At 37.9% G+C, this 21309-nt stretch overlaps 1 protein-coding gene across 5 annotated transcripts in view; it reads left to right on the top strand.

Moving 5' to 3' along the window:
* The window catches only part of pdzd2 (PDZ domain containing 2), a 103384-nt gene that overhangs the window by 68105 nt on the left and 13970 nt on the right, over positions 1–21309 (top strand). For 4 of the 5 annotated variants that reach the window (XM_041998730.1, XM_041998733.1, XM_041998732.1 and 1 more), the window contains exons 16-20: positions 8541–8628; positions 8735–8838; positions 9214–9379; positions 11304–11731; positions 11831–11975. In XM_041998730.1, coding sequence (XP_041854664.1) covers positions 8541–8628; positions 8735–8838; positions 9214–9379; positions 11304–11731; positions 11831–11975 — 931 coding nt within the window. The remainder of the gene's footprint in view (positions 1–8540; positions 8629–8734; positions 8839–9213; positions 9380–11303; positions 11732–11830; positions 11976–21309) is intronic. The other variant, XM_041998731.1, reaches the window with a different exon arrangement.

The following is a 21309-nucleotide window of genomic DNA, read 5'->3' as shown; positions in this document are numbered from 1 at the left end:
TACTTTGATTTATCTGCTTTTAGAACTGCAAGAATTGGGGTGTTACAAGGACTAGAAATCTCAATCAGCACTCCTATTTTTAAAAACCCATCAATTAGGATTCCAATCCCTTCTTCATCAGCGGGATTAAGTTTGTATTGTGGCCGCCAAGGTAAAACTGCACCTGGTTTTAATTTAACAGTAACTGGGCTGGCCGAAACCGCCAGTCCCACATCCGTCTCATGTCTGGACCACAGTTGGTCCGGAACCTGTGTTAAAATATCAGTTTCCAGATCACTGTTAAATCCAAGGGGGTTGGTTTTGCATATCATCATTATGTTTTTTCCCTGGTAGCACCACCATCTGAGGTGTTGCTTGTAATGACAGATCACACCTAATCCTTAACATTGATCCATCCTCTGAAAGAGAGATTAATGGGTTGTCTGTACTTTTCCATGTTAAATGCTCTGCAGTTCTTACCATTGGACCGAGGTCCCTGGACTGGTATCCTGGGTTTACCAACAGTGTAATGTGTGGTAAGGATTGAGTAACACAGTACCATTTATCAATAAAAGTGTTCCGGTTTACCTTTAATGCTGCGCCTTGGCCTCCAATCAGGATATATGGAGCCTGTATTTTAACCATTACTCCATCCGTCTCCTTTTCCCACTTATCCTTAAATGTTGAACTGGCTGATGGATCAAAGAACATTGTACAGTGAGGAGGTAATGTTGGTGGAGAACCTTCCGGGGCCCAGGCCTTTATGCATGTCTTCCATTTCTCCAACTCCGAACCCAGAAGCCCCTCTACATTCCCCAGCCAATAAACATTTGCTGGTTCTGCTTGGGCGTTCATTTGTAGGTTTAATCCACAACTTTCCACATATATTCCCAAAGGGGAACATAAAATTTTGAGGCCCAATTTACAAAGTGCATCTCTTCCTAACAGATTGACAGGAGTTTGGTCCGAAACCAAAATGGGTATTTTTATTTCATCATTTCCTACTTTTATTTTAACGGGAGCAGTAATAGGAACCAATTGACTTTTTCCCGAGAATCCTACTGTCTTCACAAAGTTGTTTGACATGGGAAGGTTCTTGGCAAGGGATCCCTGTATGCATGAATGGGTCGCCCCCGTGTCAATCATCATTTGGACCTGTCGATCCTCAATTTGTACATTTATCATGGGGTCGGTGCGTGTATGCATAATCAATGGGTACGAACCTTTACCCGCAGGATCCTCGGGACCCCCCTAAAACTGAGAGGGTCTTGGTCGTGTGCCACCCAGGGCTCCACCTCCACCTCTTCTAGGGACGCCTCCGTTTCTTCCAGGACCACCTGCTGGGAGGGGCATAAGCCGTGGGCAAGCCCTTGCAAAATGTCCAAACATTCCACAATACCAGCAGCGGAGGGATCCCTGCCACGCCCCAGACGAGGGAGTACCAAGCCTTGGGTATGAAGGGCGGAACGGCTGGGGACCCCTAGCGGCCTGTGTTGACTCAGGAACTCCAGCAGTCTGACCCGCACCTGGATCTGTAAACACAACAGCTTGAACCTTTTCTTTCAGCTTGCCTTGCAAATCATTTAGTTGCATCTGTGCCAGCTTCCTTTGAATCTGGAGGTCCTGTTCAGAAGTCTTGGTTAGGTCTTTTCTGTATCGGGTTACTGCATGAACCACATGATCACGGAACTGTTGTGCTGGCATAGATGTTAGACCAACGACATCCTCCAAACGTCTGCTGACATCCTTTGGCATTGAGTCGATGACTGCATTTCTGAAAAGAGTGAGCAAAATAGGATCATTTTCCACATCTTTCTGAGACTCTTGACGCCACCTTTTTAACTGTGTATCGATGTATGCTGCTGGGTTCTGGTCGTCCTTCAGAGGTTCCCCTTTCAAAGCATCAACATCAATTTTATTAGGGTACTGTTTGCGTATTCCTTGCCAAATCACCCCCTTATAGGCTGCTAATTCTGTTCCATCTGCCCTTTCACTCAAAATCCAGTCCAGTTCATTGTCTCTGAAAAACTGCTGCATTTTAGACAACCCCAACACCTGAGCGAGGACAGCTTTGATGTCACCCAGTGAAAGAAATGTTCCAGCCGTGTTTGATTCCAAAGCCTTAATCCACTTGCCTCCTCCTGCGGATATTTGAGGGAGCTCTGAGACCAAACCTGTCAGGTCCCGAGCTGAAAAAGGATGATAATCAGCCCTTGTTCCCCTTATCAGAATTGGGAACTCCCCCCCCCCTCAATCTGTCAGGAGGTCTGATGTTAGGCCTGTATCTTAAATCATATTCATCTCTAGGGACCCCTGCGGACGTGCCGGGTTTCTGCAAGCATGCAGGCATGGAAACTCCGCCCCTCGAGGTCACCCCCTCCTCCACCTCCTCATTTAAATCATCTATTTCCTGTTCCATCTCAACTATCTGGCTCCGTCCCAACTCACGTTGCAAATCTTGCTGACGTGGTCCTAAGTTCATCCAAAAGCTATCATCTGTCTTACCTTTCCGAGCCAATTCGGTTCGATCCTGGTAACAGTTAATGATTCCAGTCTGACGTCGCTGTGTACTACAGTATTTTGGAATTGTCATGTGTGGAGGAGTTTCCTGTTTTTTTCGAGGAGAATGTATGGAGGTTGAATGCCCCCCTACCTGTGGCTGTGTATCCGGTTGGGCCAATCCGTCCGTGGAAGCCAGCCTTAAAGCCGCAGTTGACCTGTTCTGAATATTACTTACATTTCCCGTTGTGCCAGCGTTCGTTGGTACCCCTTCAAGGCTTTGCTGGTCATCAAGATTAAAGTTTCCATCAATTTTTATTGTTCCTGTTAAATTTGGGAAAAGTTCTGCATTAGTACAGTTTTCAGTTTCCCCCGGACTATCCGTGAAAGACACAATCGTTTTGACATTTCGTTTAATTGGCTTGCTGATTCTAAATAAGTTTAAAATTTCCAATTCAAGCTGTCGTTTCTTTTGTCGTTTTTTAGAATTATTTCCAGCTTTATAATCCTCAATGCGATGTTGCATTAATTCACAAATCTGTGGGTCAAAGCTTCCTGTAACAGGCCATGGATCTATCAAATTTTTCGTCCTCTTGCACCATTTCTGAGACATGTGTTGAATCTCTTTCATCCTGTGGGGATGACGGATACAAACAATAGCCTGGGGCGTACTCATCATTATCCTATTTAATCAACCCTGCTTTTAATACAATATGATAATCATGTACTCAAATGGAATCCACTTGGGTGTGCTGCCACTCCGTATTCTGTTTCTAGGCGTCGGTCCAATGGGAGGAGTCGTGTTCTGTTGGAAGGAAGCCCAAAGAAAAGAGTTCAGCGATTTTATTTTACTTGGAACTTGGCAGAAGAGAGGAGCACTATTTTTGTCAGTTCTTGTGTCTAGTGTTAGCAATTAGCTTAGTGTCAGATTTCACCAGACCACTATTTTGTGAGTTGGGGAACGAGTCAACTTATGCACTGCAATACAGATTATAGCTCTTTACACATCATGCATTTCTCACTGCAAACCAGAGGCCTCTGTTTCATGCATAAGTTTTTCGGTATTCCCAGCAGCTGCTTCGATCTCCAGTTACACTCAGTCACGCATTCCTTTCCACATTTAGTCCACACTTTCACACACAAGCTCACCGGCTTACTCGGTGTCCAGTTTCGCTCAGACACGCACACGCTCAGGCTTTTCAGCTCACCCTCAGCTCTCAAAAGAGAGTTTAAAGGCTTTTCCCTCTTATTCTTTTTACACCTGAACATAAGTTTACTCTCAGTTAGAGGGGTAAGGCAGTCAGAAGACAATTTTCAGCTCACTCAGACACCCATTCCTATCCGCTTCACACACACTACAACAGCTGAACAAATCACCATTAGTCAGAGGGCAATTAACAGTCAAAACCAGTTTAGAAGTCACAAGTTCGCTCTCAGTGAGCAGTCGAAAAAGAATATGTCAACAGTCAGTTTATAAAGCCTTTTTCCTTCCTTTTTTCTACGTACGTTATTTAATGTTGCAACAAAGTTTTTCACAGCTGTACTGCGCTAAGCCCCTTTTACGCAGATTTCCCGGGTTTACAGAGCTTAAACCTTTCACTACTGGCTCTGTTTAATTTAGGATCAGATTTTTGATCGATCATCGCACCTTGCTTTCCTATGAACCTAGTCATAAGCTACTTAAGCTCCTTATCTGGCTCCCTACAATACCAGCCCATAAGCTTGCAATATTGTGAGTCCTGTATTTATCTCTTTACTAAATTTGGAACTCGAAACAGATCGATCGGTGCATTTTCATCACTTTCACTTTTACTTCACTTTCACTACTATTTTTGTTGCCAATTACTTCTTTCGCCGCTATACTGACCCTCCTCTCAAAGTTCCCGGGCGACCGCGTCCAGTAACGCCGAGGTTTTGATAGGGCCCTGAAATATTACACCTTAAAACTGACCCCCCTCCCACTAATTGGTGAGGTCCTCAAAACTACTTAATATCTCCTTAACTGAGCCCCTTCCCACTAGCTGGTGGGCTCCTCAAAAACTACTTAATATCTCCTTAAAACTGACCTTCCTCCCAGCTACTTCTGGTAAGGTCCTCATAAACTACTTAATATCTCCTTAAAACTGACCTTCCTCTCAGCTACTTCTGATAAGGTCCTCATAAACTACTTTATTTGCGTGCACACAAATTTATCTGTCAGCAGAGTCACAGCAGCTGTATAACTAAGTTCAACTTGTAGCCAGGACGGCCCTCCGCTCCGGCTCACTTCACCCAGAAGGATTTAAAATGGGGCTTACCTCCTTAAGCGGTGAGTCAGAGCGGTCCAAGCGCCCGGCCCCAGCGGTTAACTGGCTGGCTCGCCAAATGTTGTAGATAAATTCTTTATCAAAAAGGGCTTGCTGATATTAAGAGTCTGCAGACAGAGGTCTTTAATGATCCTTTATTCGGCCGACCAGGGGGACACCCCTTCAGGATAAAAGACCCCGTTCATCCATTCTCCCAAGCTTATATAGCCTGCCTGCTACTATTTTCAGACACACAGCATCCAACCAGTCAGCCTTGTAGGGCTGACTGGTTGACATCATTTTGATATCATGTTATAATGTCATACTATTAATATTCTGCTGACCAGAGCTACTGCACCTGTTGTTTTTCAACTCTTGATGCATTAATACTTCCACACTTCTACTTCTACTTCTACTGGGGTCCTTAACGCTGCTGCCTGACCTTTGGAAGTCGCTTTGGATAAAAGCTTCTGCTAGATGGCTGTTTGTTCAGGTTTGCCTTCTCTCTATGAGCTGGACAGTGTCCTGATCATGTTACTGTTCTATTCTATTCTATTCTATTCTATTCTATTCTATTCTGTTCTATTCTATTCTATACTGTTCTGTTCTATTCTGTTCTATTCTATACTGTTCTGTTCTATTCTGTTCTATTCTATTCTATTCTGCTCTATTCTGTTCTATTCTATTCTGTTCTGTTCTATTCTGTTCTATTCTGTTCTATTCTATTCTATACTGTTCTGTTCTATTCTGTTCTATTCTATTCTGTTCTGTTCTATTCTATTCTATACTGTTCTATTCTGTTCTATTCTATTCTGTTCTATTCTGTTCTATTCTATTCTGTTCTATTCTATTCTATACTGTTCTGTTCTATTCTGTTCTATTCTACTCTATACTGTTCTGTTCTATTCTATTCTATTCTATTCTATTCTATTCTATACTGTTCTATTCTATACTGTTCTGGTCTATTCTGTTCTATTCTATTCTGTTCTATTCTGCTCTATTCTGTTCTATTCTATTCTGTTCTATTCTGCTCTATTCTGTTCTATTCTATTTTATTCTATACTGTTCTGTTCTATTCTATTCTGTTCTGTTCTGTTCTATTCTATTCTGTTCTATTCTATACTGTTCTGTTCTATTCTGTTCTATTCTATTCTATTCTGTTCTGTTCTATTCTGTTCTGTTCTCTTCTGTTCTCTTCTATTCTGTTCTGTTCTATACTGTTCTGTTCTATTCTGTTCTATTCTATTCTGTTCTGTTCTATTCTGCTGATAATGATAATTTTGATAATTTAATAATTTGAAAATTTAATAAATATCCGGAACATTTGCTGCCTCGGACTAGCTTCTGGACCGGTTCCTAATATCTACCACCCCACCACCTGTCTGTCCACCACCCCACCACCTGTCTGTCCACCACCCCACCAATTAGTAAATAACTAATTATGATTTTTTTTATAAATGTCTCAATATAACATCTCTGTAGAAAATGCAAATAGTAACTATTGCTGCTGTTGTTGCTATTCCCGCTTAATCTTTGTGTGTCCTCTCCTCTGTCCTCTACATTCTTGCTGCTGTGGCATTAAATGTCCATGTTGAGAAATCAATAAAGTTTTATCTAATGAAGACGAGGAAGATGTGATTAAATATCTGCGTGAACGAGCCTGTCGACCAAAAAGATAATCAATAATTCTCTTTCAGTTTCCAACTAAAATGTTGATCAACCACAGACCAGCGGCCTCATTTCTAAAGCTGGCGTAGGAACAAAAACTGGCGTACGCCACATATAGTCAACTTCTGGGATTTATAAAAACCAAACATGGCAGGAGAATGTTCCTACCTCCACGCAATATGCACAGATTGTGGGAAAATGCGAAACGGCGACACCAACGGTCCAGAATAAAACCGAGGAGATGACGAGGTGGAGAGTCTGCTGCCATCATGAGCCAGTCAGTAAAAGAAGACGTGGAAAGGGAGCTTTGGTCTGTTATTCTGAGGTCCAGCAGAGTGGGACAGACTGGAGGTCTAGAAGTGATGCAACACTTATGAAACACACCAGATGTGGATTTCCTTTATATATTTATGCATTTTTACACAATCCTTCTATAATTGTTGTCCCAGTTTCCATCAAGACCATCTTCATCTCCTGCAGCTCCTTGTCCACCTGGTTAATAGCGGCAATGGTTCCCTCTGCACCTGCAGGACTTCCTCTGAGGACACGGCTGCTGGGTGGTGGGTGGAGTCTCTGGCCTCACCCTCTCTACCCACAGCTGGAGCCCCCCCCATCCAGCTGGAACATCCAGATACTAGAAAGAAATATTATTTAACGCTAAATAAACTGCTACCAGTCTCAGATGTGTCTGTACATGTTTATTTTATACAATAAAACCAAAGACGACATTACTGCCATCTAGCAGCTTTTCTCCACAACGATCTACTGTGGGCTGCAACGTCTTACTGAAGGTCCCACCTGGAAGGTGTTACTGTTCACCCCTGTGGGAATCGAACCTCCATCTCCTGCATGACAGACGGATGTTCTACCGACTGAGATATCCATCCGTATGTTCCGACTCCTCTGGCGTTTCTTCCTTCTGACTCTGTGATGACAGCATCTCCACCTGCTGCCACTATTCTGTCTTTCTGACACCAGTAACGTCCACGCCGTGTCCACCAGTTAAACATTTTTACTTTTTCCAATGTGGTCTATCGGGATCTCTGTCTCACACCCCAAAATATTCCTCTTCTTCCCTCTATTTTCCCTTCCAACTCGTCATGGAAATGATGTGATGAATATGTATTACAGGCGTCCACCTGACCATTTATAGCCACCATGTGGGCGGGGCAAGGCGTCCCTCACCTGCAGCGCTTTAGAGTTGATTCTGATTTATGAATGGAAACAGGTGGAGGACGTGCGTGCGCACGCTTTGATAAATCTGACAGTTGCGCCACGTTTCCTTTTTGTGCTGTAGTTCGCTTTGCTACGCACAGTTTGATAAATGAGGCCTCTGGTCTGTGTTGCAGCCAACATTTTTCAAGTTTTTCCTGGAACTCACCATGTCACCCAACCACCCCCATATGGTTCAAGCAGAACCATAATTCACCAAATGGTTAAAGTGAAAGGATTTAAACCTGAAGCTAGCTGCTGCTAGCTGCTGGTTAAAGTGAAAGGATTTAAACCTGAAGCGAACTGTTGCTAGCTGCTGGTTAAAATTAAATGATTTAAACCTGAAGCTAGCTGCTGCTAGCTGCTGGTTAAAGTGAAAGGATTTAAACCTGAAGCGAACTGCTGCTAGCTGCTGGTTAAAGTGAAATGATTTAAACCTGAAGCTAGCTGCTGCTAGCTGCTGGTTAAAGTGAAATGATTTAAACCTGAAGCTAGCTGCTGCTAGCTGCTGGTTAAAGTAAAAGGATTTAAACCTGAAGCTAGCTGCTGGTTAAAGTGAAGATAGCTAAACAGAAAGAAAGAGAAAGTTTAGCAGCTGTTTCTGTCAGAGTTTTCATTGATAGTGGCGGCAACAAACCAGACCAGCATGGTTACTAAACCCTCAGAAAAGTTGCTTCAGGAGCTAAAAGATGAGGAAAATAACTAGTTTTGTTGCTGATGAACACTCCTGTGGGTGCAGTGTCTAGCTTACGTAGCATAGCAGGCGGCCCTTAAAGCAATCCCATCTCCCTGATCCACTTTCTCATCTTTCTGCTGATCAATAAAGGACACTAGAGTCCATTGTTGGGATCAGGAATAACTTGTCAGTGATGGGGAGACTCTCCTGTATTGTTTCAGGTATCAGAACATGAGATGGACCACGTCATCGCTCGATCCACAAACAAAGACAAGATGGCCAGAAACCGACTCTCATCTCATTACCAAGGTCTGATCTTCCAGTACCTACCCTACCGTTTACCCTGGAATTCTGTCTCAGGTGAAGTCGTTGTTGAAGTTGTTGAGCTCTAACTTCCTGGTCTCTCTGGGCTCAGGTCTGTCTTGTAGAAGCCCCCAGCTAGCGGTGAAGGAACATCAGGGAGACTCGTCCCTGGGACTCAGCTGGACCATGAAGAGGTTCCTGGAACCTTCCAGCAGAGTAAGTTCCTTCAGTCACGGGTTTATTTCCTCTGGAGCCGATTTCAGCCAATGTTCCTTTAACACGGGATGAAGTTCCTCCATCTCCGTTCCACCTGTCCTGTCCCAGCCCTTCCCGTACTGTAGCGTACTGTCTCACCATGACCCATCCTGTATCGTCCCCATCTATCCCATCCCAACTGTCCTTACTTGATATCTGCTGATCAGTATATCCTGATGGTAGAACCTGGAACACCATCTGAGGTAAATGAGAGGACGGTTCAGGAGGGAACCTTCTCAGTCCGCTCCGTGTTTTAAAACGTGTTGAAAACAATTGATGGTCATGTGGTAAAACTTCCTGGTCGTCTTTCTTCTTCTTCTTGCTGTAAACCTGAAGCAGCACTCTCTGAGCTCAGAGACGGAGTTGTCCCAGTACTTCCCTCGGGATGTCTCCAGCCCATCATTCCCGTCTGAATCCAACCTGAAGATGTCCGACAGCGAGGAGATGCTCACCCATCAGTGCTGCAGCGCCTTGCTGGATGACGGCTCCTCACAGCCTAATGGTAACGTCTTCTAATGAAATGATTAACCCAGGACAACTAGAATAATTCTTAAGTTTTGAATTCCTAGAATTGGTTTGAGCATCAGCTGTCGGAATGCAACCCTCATTTGCTCCAACTGTAGCTAGGATGGAGTGGTTGTCTGTCCGCCACCACATCTCCCTGAGATGGACTGGAGGTACCTGCTTCTCACCGGCTAACAGCTGGAGTAGACTCAAGCTGGAATGAGCAGTACTGAAAATGGATGGAAGAGTACTGTGGTCCTTATTGCTAGCTAGTCCTAGCAATAAGGACCACAGTAAGGAGATGTGGTGATGATGATGGGTGGTGGAGATGAGGAGGTGGAGATGGGGTGGCGGGTGGATGGTGGGGGGGGTGATGTGGTGATGGGTGATGGAGATGAGGAGGTGGAGATGGGGTGGCAGGTGGATGGTGGGGGGGTGATGGGTGGTGGAGATGAGGAGGTGGAGATGGGGTGGCGGGTGGATGGTGGGGGGGTGATGTGGTGATGGGTGATGGAGATGAGGAGGTGGAGATGGGGTGGCAGGTGGATGGTGGGGGGGTGATGGGTGGTGGAGATGAGGATGTGGAGATGGGGTAGCGGGTGGATGGTGGGGGGGTGATGGGTGATGAAGATGGGTGGTGGAGATGAGGATGTGGAGATGGGGTAGCGGGTGGATGGTGGGGGGGGTGATGGGTGATGAAGATGGGTGGTGGAGATGAGGAGGTGGAGATGGGGTAGCGGGTGGATGGTGGGGGGGTGATGGGTGATGAAGATGGGTGGTGGAGATGAGGAGGTGGAGATGGGGTAGCGGGTGGATGGTGGGGGGGTGATGGGTGATGAAGATGGGTGGTGGAGATGAGGAGGTGGAGATGGGGTAGCGGATGGATGGTGGGGGGGTGATGGGTGATGAAGATGGGTGGTGGAGATGAGGAGGTGGAGATGGGGTAGCGGGTGGATGGTGGGGGGGTGATGGGTGATGAAGATGGGTGGTGGAGATGAGGAGGTGGAGATGGGGTAGCGGGTGGATGGTGGAGAGGTGATGGGTGATGAAAATGGGTGGTGGAGATGAGGAGGTGGAGATGGGGTAGCGGGTGGATGGTGGGGGGTGATGGGTGATGAAGATGGGTGGTGGAGATGAGGAGGTGGAGATGGGGTAGCGGGTGGATGGTGGGGGGGTGATGGGTGATGAAGATGGGTGGTGGAGATGGAGATCTTTTTACTTTGCGACATTTTATTGTATGAAAAGTGCTTTATAAATAAATACAACCTTGTATTCGTGTATTCGTGTATTTGTGTATTTGTTTATTTGTGTATTCGTGTATTTGTTTATTTGTTTATTTGTGTATTCGTGTATTCGTGTATTCGTGTATTTTTGTGTATTTGTTTATTTGTGTATTCGTGTATTCGTGTATTTGTTTATTTGTGTATTCGTGTATTTGTGTATTTGTTTATTTGTGTATTCGTGTATTCGTGTATTCGTGTATTTGTGTATTCGTGTATTCGTGTATTTGTTTATTTGTGTATTCGTGTATTTGTGTATTTGTTTATTTGTGTATTCGTGTATTCGTGTATTCGTGTATTTGTGTATTCGTTTATTTGTGTATTTGTGTATTCGTGTATTCGTGTATTCGTGTATTTGTGTATTCGTTTATTTGTGTATTTGTGTATTTGTGTATTCGTGTATTCGTGTATTCGTGTATTTGTGTATTTGTGTATTCGTTTATTTGTGTATTTGTGTATTCGTGTATTCGTGTATTTGTGTATTTGTGTATTTGTGTATTCGTTTATTTGTGTATTTGTGTATTCGTGGAGATTTACTTCATTTATTTGGGATGGTGTTTCAGACGGGAGGTAGAAAAATAGGCCTCATCATGAAACCTGTTTTCAGTCATCATGAACTCATCACCTCCTGTTCTCTGACAGGACCAGAACCTGGTCTTTTGAGCAGTCCGTCACAGGACCAACATGGAGAACCACCTCACCCAATGGTCCCTGCTGGGAACCCCACCTCTGGGCGGAGTCCACTTCTCCGCCAGCGACCAGTCATGTGCTTTCAAGACCAGATGAGTGATGACGAAGGTTCATCTAACGTGAAACCGCTGTCCAGAACCGACCCTGTTCCAAGGTCGCTCCAGTTCCTGTCCAGAACTGATCCAGATCTGAGTTTTTTCCCTACCGAAGGAGACCCCGGAACTGCTGCTGGAGTCTGTGAGGAAGGAGATGTCCGGGACCATCATACCGTGACTCTGAGAAGAAGTCTGGAAGAGTCCTTCGGGCTGGATCTGGAGATTCTGTCGTCCCCTCTGAGGGTTCTGGTTGCTGGGTTAAAGCCCGGCGGAGCAGCAGAGTGGGTAGGTCTGCTCTGTCTCATCGTCCTCATGTCTGATCTCTCCTGCAAGCGTTGGTGGTTTTAAATGTCGCCATGTTGAAGCTCTAATGTGGTCTTATAGGACTCGACAGGTGGACTCTGTCCCGGAGACCAGATCGTCCGGATCGGCGAGAAACTCGTGTCCGAATCCAGCTACCAGGAAATCTGTGAGCTCATGGACAATCTTCCCATGACTCTGTCCCTGGAAGTCAGAAGGTCACCCCCAGGTAAGACCTTCGGCATGGATGACGTACTGGTTGGTTTACGTGAGCTACAGATGGACCTGCAGAGTGTCTCATGTTTATTTTTGGATGACTGAATGTTTTTATGAAACTAAAACTGACCACGAGGAATGCTGGGAGAATTCTTCTGGATCAACACTAGAAGTGAAGGCGCTTTTTGTCTACTGTACGTGTACATTTTAGGACATCCGCGTTGTCAGAACGACGGCCACGTTACTAAAACAAATGTTGTTGGTAAGCTTGTGGGTGTCCATGGCAGTGGCCATGAGCTGGACATGCAGCCAAACACTCATCTGCCCTACAAGGGAAAGGCCCCTCAGGATGCCTCCACATAGATCCTGAAATGGCTGGTTTGCCATGTTAGTGGTTCTCCACTCTCACAGATACTTTGGGCAGCATGAGCTCGGAGGTCTACATCCACACAACATGTGGGTGTGGCCTGCAGTTAGGACAGAAAAAATAGTATTAATATTTTGTCTCAGAATGGGCAAAGATCAGAAAATGTTTCCAGTACTCGCGGATGCTGATGATTCCACATCTTCTGCTCTGGCTTCAGGTCTTTTGAAGCAGAGGAAGATAAGTGTAGTGCTACAGTGATGGCAAAGGGAACAGTCGTTACTGGACAGACTTTATGATTAACAGCTCGTATCTTCTTTAGTGTTGGCTTACGTGTGAACAGGATTATCCAGTTCCAGGATGTTGTTGCTCATCATGGTCTAAAAAGTGTAAGAAACGATGTCATTAAGCCTTCACACATTCTGCTCACACACAAAACATCATACTCTACTGCCTGTTTATTTACCAATGGCCATACTCGGCCAAATACCTCAAATGTTAACGGCCATTTTTTATCCAGGTTTTTTTCAACGCTGTCTCTAAGACACATAAACAAGAACTAAATTTAACCTTCAAGCATCTTTTTCTAAAACTGATCCACATTCAAACATTGATCCAAACAATCTCTGAACTTAACTGACCTGATTTACCAGACTTCTCCATTCGAAAACATTCCTTTGCCCTATTTCCTAACGGCCTTCGGTGGAAAGCATCCTGCATCTCGCCAACAATGAGGTCCTACTTCCCTCGGCCACCCCGGATCAAACGGGACAACCTGCTGGTAGAGAAAGGTGATTGGCTGTCACAGCTCTAACAGTGGAATGGAAACTTGGCTTGATGAGCTCATTAAGCCTTGGCCTTCAAAAAGTAGTTTAGTCAAAAGAAAGAGCTACATGTGTTTAATTTAAAGTTGAAATTCTCTATGGAAGCCTGTAAAGGTTATTTTAGAACAGCAAATAAAAGATGAGGAAATAAAAGGCCACAGGGCCGGAGGTACTGTTGTAGGCAAGATGTGGCAGGCCAAGGCTGATACTGGAGTGATACGTGTGAAAGACGACGAATGTTTACAACCAACACCTCCAAAGTCTAGCAAGATCACCTCGATGCAGACAGTGTCTTTTCAATCATTTTACAAGGTTGTGTAAAAAGCAGCTAAGTGGCAGAGAAGAAGCATCTTCTCAACTCACAATGAAAATTACCAGCTACTGATAACTGGGATGCTTTTCGTAGCCTCCCCCTCAACCAAAGTGGTGATCAGTGTTTGTTGTTCGATATCTGTAGAGTTGTTACAGTTACGTGCCTTCATGCCTATATTATTGAGTATATATTATATTATTGAGTATATATTATATTATTGAGTATATATTATATTATCGAATATAAATTATATTATTGAGTATATATTATATTATTGAGTATATATTATATTATTGAGTATATATTATATTATCGAGTATATATTATATTGTTCAGTATATATTATATTATAGAGTATATATCATATTATTGAGCATATATTATATTATTGAGTATATATTATATTATCGAGTATAAATTATATTATTGAGTATATATTATATTATTGAGTATATATTAAATTATCGAGTATAAATTATATTATTGAGTATATATTATATTATTGAGTATATATTAAATTATCGAGTATAAATTATATTATTGAGTATATATCATATTATTGACCATATATTATAGTATTGAGTATATATTATCGAGTATAAATTATATTATCAAGTATATATTATATTATTGAGTATATATTATATTATCGAGTATATATTATATTATTTAGTATATATTATATTATTGAGTATATATTATATTATTGAGCATATATTGTATTATCGATATAAATTATATTATTGAGTATATATTATATTATCGTATATATATTATTGAGTATATATTATATTATCGAGCATATATTATATTATTGAGTATATATTATATTATTGAGTATATATTATATTATTGAGTATATATTATATTATTGAGCATATATTATATTATTGAGTATATATTATATTATTGAGTATATATTATATTATTGAGCATATATTATATTATTGAGTATATATTATATTATTGAGTATATATTATATTATTGAGTATATATTATATTATTGAGTATATATTATATTATTGAGCATATATTATATTATTGAGTATATATTATATTATTGAGCATATATTATATTATTGAGTATATATTATATTATTGAGTATATATTATATTATTGAGTATATATTATATTATTGAGCATATATTATATTATTGAGTATATATTATATTATTGAGTATATATTATATTATTGAGTATATATTATATTATTGAGTATATATTATATTATTGAGTATATATTATATTATTGAGTATATATTATATTATTGAGCATATATTATATTATTGAGCATATATTATATCATCGAGTATATATTATATTGTCGAGTATATATTATATTATTGAGTATATATTATATTATCGAGTATATATTATATTATTGAGCATATATTATATTATTGAGTATATATTATATTATTGAGCATATATTATATTATCGAGTATATATTATATTATCGAGTATATATTATATTATCGAGTATATATTATATTATCGAGTATATATTATATTATTGAGTATATATTATATTATTGAGCATATATTATATTATTGAGTATATATTATATTATTGAGTATATATTATATTATCGAGTATATATTATATTATTGAGTATATATTATATTATTGAGTATATATTATATTATCGAGTATATATTATATTATTGAGCATATATTATATTATTGAGCTTATATTATATTATTGAGTATATATTATACTATTGAGTATATATTATATTATTAAGCTTATATTATATTATTGAGTATATATTATATTATTGAGTATATATTATATTATTGAGTATATATTATATTATTGAGTATATATTATATTATTGAGTATATATTATATTATTGAGCATATATTATATTATCGAGTATATATTATATTATTGAGTATATATTATATTATTGAGTATATATTATATTATCGAGTATATATTATATTATTGAGTATATATTATATTATTGAGTATATATTATATTATTGAGTATATATTATATTATCGAGTATATATTATATTATCGAGTATATATTATATTATTGAGTATATATTATATTATCGAGTATATATTATATTATTGAGTATATATTATATTATTGAGCATATATTATATTATCGAGTATATATTATATTATTGAGTATATATTATATTATCGAGTATATATTATATTATCGAGTATATATTATATTATTGAGTATATATTATATTATGGAGTATATATTATATTATTGAGTATATATTATATTATTGAGCATATATTATATTATCGAGTATATATTATATTATTGAGTATATATTTTAATATTGAGTATATATTATATTATCGAGTATATATTATATTATTGAGTATATATTATATTATTGAGCATATATTATATTATCAAGTATATATTATATTATTGAGTATATATTATATTATTGATTATATATCATATTGTCCAGTATATATTATATTATTGAGCATATATTATATTATCGAGTATATATTATATTATTGAGTATATATTATATTATTGAGTATATATTATATTATTGAGCATATATTATATTATCGAGTATATATTATATTATTGAGTATATATTATATTATTGAGCATATATTATATTATCGAGTATATATTATATTATTGAGTATATATTATATTATTGAGCATATATTATATTTTCGAGTATATATTATATTATCGAGTATTATATTATTGAGTATATATTATATTATTAAGCATATATTATATTATCGAGTATATATTATATTATTGAGTATATATTATATTATCGAGTATAAATGATATTATTGAGTATATTTTATTTTATTGAGTATATATCATATTATTGAGTATATATGATATTATCGAGTATAAATTGTATTATTGAGTATATATTATCGAGTATAAATTATATTATTGAGTATATATTATATTATTGAGTATATATGATATTATTGACCATATATTATATTATTGACCATATATTATATCATCGAGTATATATTATATTTTTGAGCATATATTATATTATCTAGCATATATTATATCATTGAGTATATATTATGTTAACGAGCATATATTATATTATCGAGTATATATTATATTAATGAGCATATATTATATTATTGAGTATATATTATGTTAACGAGCACATATTATATTATCGAGTATATATTATATTATTGAGTATATATTATGTTAACGAGCATATATTATGTTATCGAGTATATATTATATTATTGAGCATATATTATATTATCGAGTATATATTATATTATCGAGCATATATTATATTATTGAGTATATATTATATCTTCGAGTATATATTATATTGTCGCGTATATATTATAATATTGAGTATATATTATATTATCGAGTATTTATTATATTTTTGAGCATATATTATATTATCGAGTATACATTATATTTTTGAGCATATGTTGTATTATCGAGTATATATTATATTTTTGCGCATATATTATATTATCGAGTATATATTATATTTTTGAGCATATATTATATTATTGAGTATATATTATATTATTGAGTATGTATTATTTCATAGAGTATAAATTATATTATTGAGTATATTTTATTGAGTATAAATTATATTATTGAGTATATATTATATTATTAACCATATATTATATTATTGAGCATATATTATATTATTGAGTATATATTATATTGTCGAGTATATATTATAATGTTGAGTATATATCATATTATCGAGTATATATTATATCTTTGAGCATATGTTATATTATTGAGTATATATTACATTTTTGTGCATATATTAAATTTTTGAGTATATATTATATTATTCAGTATATATTATATTATCGAGTATATATTATATTATTGAGTATATATTATATTATTGAGTATATATTATATTATTGACCATATATTATGTTATTGAGTATATATTTTATTATTGAGTATATATTATATTGTCGAGTATATATTATAATATTGAGTATATATTATATTATTGAGTATATATTATATCATCGAGTATATATTATATCTTTGAGCATATGTTATATTATTGAGTATATATTATATTTTTGAGCATATATTATATTATTGAGTATATATGATATTATTCAGTATATATTATATTGTCGAGCATATATTATATTATCGAGTATATATTATATTATTGAGTATATATCATATTGTCGAGTATATATTATAATATTGAGTATATATTATATTATTGAGCATATATTATATTATCGAGTATATATTATATCTTTGAGCATATGTTATATAATTGAGTATATATTACATTTTTGAGCATATATTATCTAGTATATATTATATTATTCAGTATATATTATATTATTGAGCATATATAATATTATCGAGCATATATAATATTATCAAGTATATATTATATTATTGAGTATATATTATATTATTCAGTATATATTATATTATTCAGTATATATTATATTATTGAGTATATATTATATTATCGAGCATATATTATACCGTTGAGTATATATTATATTATTCAGTATATATTATATTATCGAGCATATATTATATTATTCAGTATATATTATATTATCGAGTATATATTATATTATCCAGTATATATTATATTGTTGAGTATATATTATATTATCGAGTATATACAGCGTGTGCAGAATTATTAGGTAAATGAGTATTTTGACCACATCATCCTCTTTATGCATGTCGTTCTACTCCAACCGGTACAGGCTTGATATCCTACTACCAATTAATCATATCAGGTGATGTGCATCTCTGTAATGAGAAGGGGTGTGGTCTAATGACATCAACACCCTATATCAGGTGTGCGTAATTATTAGGCAACTTCCATTCCTTTGGCAAAATGGGTCAGAAGAGAGATTTGACGGACTCTGAAAAGTCAAAAATAGTGAGATGTCTTGCAGAGGGATGCAGCACTCTTAAAATTGCCAAGCTTTTGAGGCGTGATCATCGAACAATCAAGCGTTTCATTCAAAATAGTCAACAGGGTCGCAAGAAGCGTGTTGAAAAAACAAGGCGCAAAATAACTGCCCATGAACTGAGGAAAATCAAGCGTGAAGCTGCCAAGATGCCATTGGCCACCAGTTTTGCCATATTTCAGAGCTGCAACATCACTGGAGTGCCAAGAAGCACAAGGTTTGCAATACTCAGGGACATGGCCAAGGTAAGGAAGGCTGAAAAACGACCACCACTGAACAAGACACACAAGATAAAACGTCAAGACTGGGCCAAGAAATATCATAAGACTGATTTTTCTAAGGTTTTATGGACTGATGAAATGAGAGTGAGTCTTGATGGGCCAGATGGATGGGCCCGTGGCTGGATCAGTACAGGGCAGAGAGCTCCACTCCGACTCAGACGCCTGCAAGGTGGAGGTGGGATACTGGTATGGGCTGGTATCATCAAAGATGAGCTTGTGGGACCTTTTCGGGTTGAGGATGGAGTCAAGCTCAATTCCCAGTCCTACTGCCAGTTTCTGGAAGACACTTTCTTCAAGCAGTGGTACAGGAAGAAGTCAGCATCGTTCAAGAAAAACATGATTTTCATGCAGGACAATGCTCCATCACACGCATCCAAGTACTCCACTGCGTGGCTGGCCAGAAAAGGTCTAAAAGAAGAAAAAATAACGACATGGCCTCCTTGTTCACCTGATCTTAACCCCATAGAGAACCTGTGGTCCCTCATCAAATGTGAGATCTACAGGGAGGGAAAACAGTACACCTCTCTGAACAGGGTCTGGGAGGCTGTGGTTGCTGCTGCACCCAATGTTGATCGTGAACAGATCAAGACACTGACAGAATCTATGGATGGCAGGCTTTTGAGTGTCCTCGCAAAGAAAGGTGGTTATATTGGTCACCGATTTGTTTTTGTTTTGTTTTTGAATGCCAGAAATGTATATTTGTAAATTTTGAGTTGTTATATTGGTTTCCCTGGTGAAAATAAATAAGTGAAATTGGTATATATTTGGTTTTTCTTAAGTTGCCTAATAATTATGCACAGTAATAGTCACCTGCACACACAGATATCCTCCTAAGATACTAAAACTAAAAAAGCCCCACTCCAACTTCCAAACATATTCCGCTTTGATATTTATGAGTCTTTTGTGTTTATTGCGAACATAGTTGTTGTTCTATAATAAAATTAATCCTCAAAAATACAACTTGCCTAATAATTCTGCACATACTGTATTATATTATCGAGCATAGCTCTGCTCTCAGTTGATGTGTCTGCTTTGTGACACAACTTGTGTTGTCCCTGTAACAATTCAGTGAATATTGATGAACTCTTGAAGACAAATGGGACACTAAGTGTATTTTTTTAAATAACTGACAACAATTCAACAGTCCATGTTGCCACCATGGTTAGTAGAAAGTTTACCTTCTCTCTGAGCTGGACAGCAGGGTTTTGACTCTGGCGTTAAAACCTTTCTGGGTGATTTGGCCTAAAAGAAAGATTTACATTGCAGTGATAATATTAAACATTGTTGATGGGTAAGAAATGTTCCCATTGACAACCTCTCTCCTCAGCTCCTCGTAGAGTTTTATTTTTTCCATTTTCTGAAATAGCTAGTTGACAGTGAATTATTAGCTAAATAAATTAATGCCACTGAATCATCTATTTGACTCTGCAGGTGGTTATTTACAGCCAAATTACTGCTTTTATCGTAGCTTTTGTCATTATCATTACATGGTCCCCATTCATTCGCCGTTAATCTCAAATCAGACTGGCGTGTTTAATCATAATGCATGCACATATTTTCGATCCATGCTGTTATCATTATTATCGTAGTGGGTCCCCATTCATTCATCTCAGAGTGCAGTGTTTAAACCTTTCTGTCGACTATCATTGAGACTAAATAAAGTTACGGAGCAAACATTGTATTTTATAACAAACATTCATATGCATTTACATGTTCTTACAGTGCTATGCATACGTTTGTTTAGTTTTTGTCAAGTTTTATATCTATCATTATGAGCAACAGGCAGTCTTACCGGTTCTGTGGTTGAGACGTTGGGCTGGCCTTCGTCGCCGACTGTGTGATGTAAGGCGCAGCGTTGTCGCATTTTAGTGACGTGGCTGTCGTTCTGACAACTTTTTCCTGATACCTGATGACTTTTGTCCTGACACCTGATTCTGACTACGAGGATGTCCTAAAATGTACCCTGTACGACTGTCTCATCATCAGCCATGTTTACATGGACACAAAGGCTCAGATTAACATCGGAATCAAATGCTCCATATAAACATTCAGATCGGAAGATTCTGATCCGGTCACACTCGTGCAGATTAATATCTCCTTCCCATTGATAGGTGGGTTTCTGATCAGCGTGCATCAATACACACATTCTAGTTTCAGATAGAAATGATCCTTACTAAGCATGTCTGTTACGTCTGCCGCATACACAGGCAGCCAGAGGAAGCTTTAATCCCAGTATAAACCAGTCTGTAGCAGCTGAAGCTTTAATCCCAGTATAAACCAGTCTGTAGCAGCTGAAGCTTTAATCCCAGTATAAACCAGTCTGTAGCAGCTGAAGCTTTAATCCCAGTATAAACCAGTCTGTAGCAGCTGAAGCTTTAATCCCAGTATAAACCAGTCTGTAGCAGCTGAAGCTTTAATCCCAGTATAAACCAGTCTGTAGCAGCTGAAGCTTTAATCCCAGTATAAACCAGTCTGTAGCAGCTGAAGCTTTAATCCCAGTATAAACCAGTCTGTAGCAGCTGAAGCTTTAATACCAGTATAAACCAGTCTGTAGCAGCTGAAGCTTTAATCCCAGTATAAACCAGTCTGTAGCAGCTGAAGATTTTAATCCCAGTATAAACCAGTCT

This window comes from Melanotaenia boesemani, chromosome 11 (genome assembly GCF_017639745.1).
Source record: "Melanotaenia boesemani isolate fMelBoe1 chromosome 11, fMelBoe1.pri, whole genome shotgun sequence".
NCBI classification, from domain to species: Eukaryota; Metazoa; Chordata; class Actinopteri; order Atheriniformes; family Melanotaeniidae; genus Melanotaenia; species Melanotaenia boesemani.
This window is presented reverse-complemented; position numbering and strand designations above follow the sequence as displayed.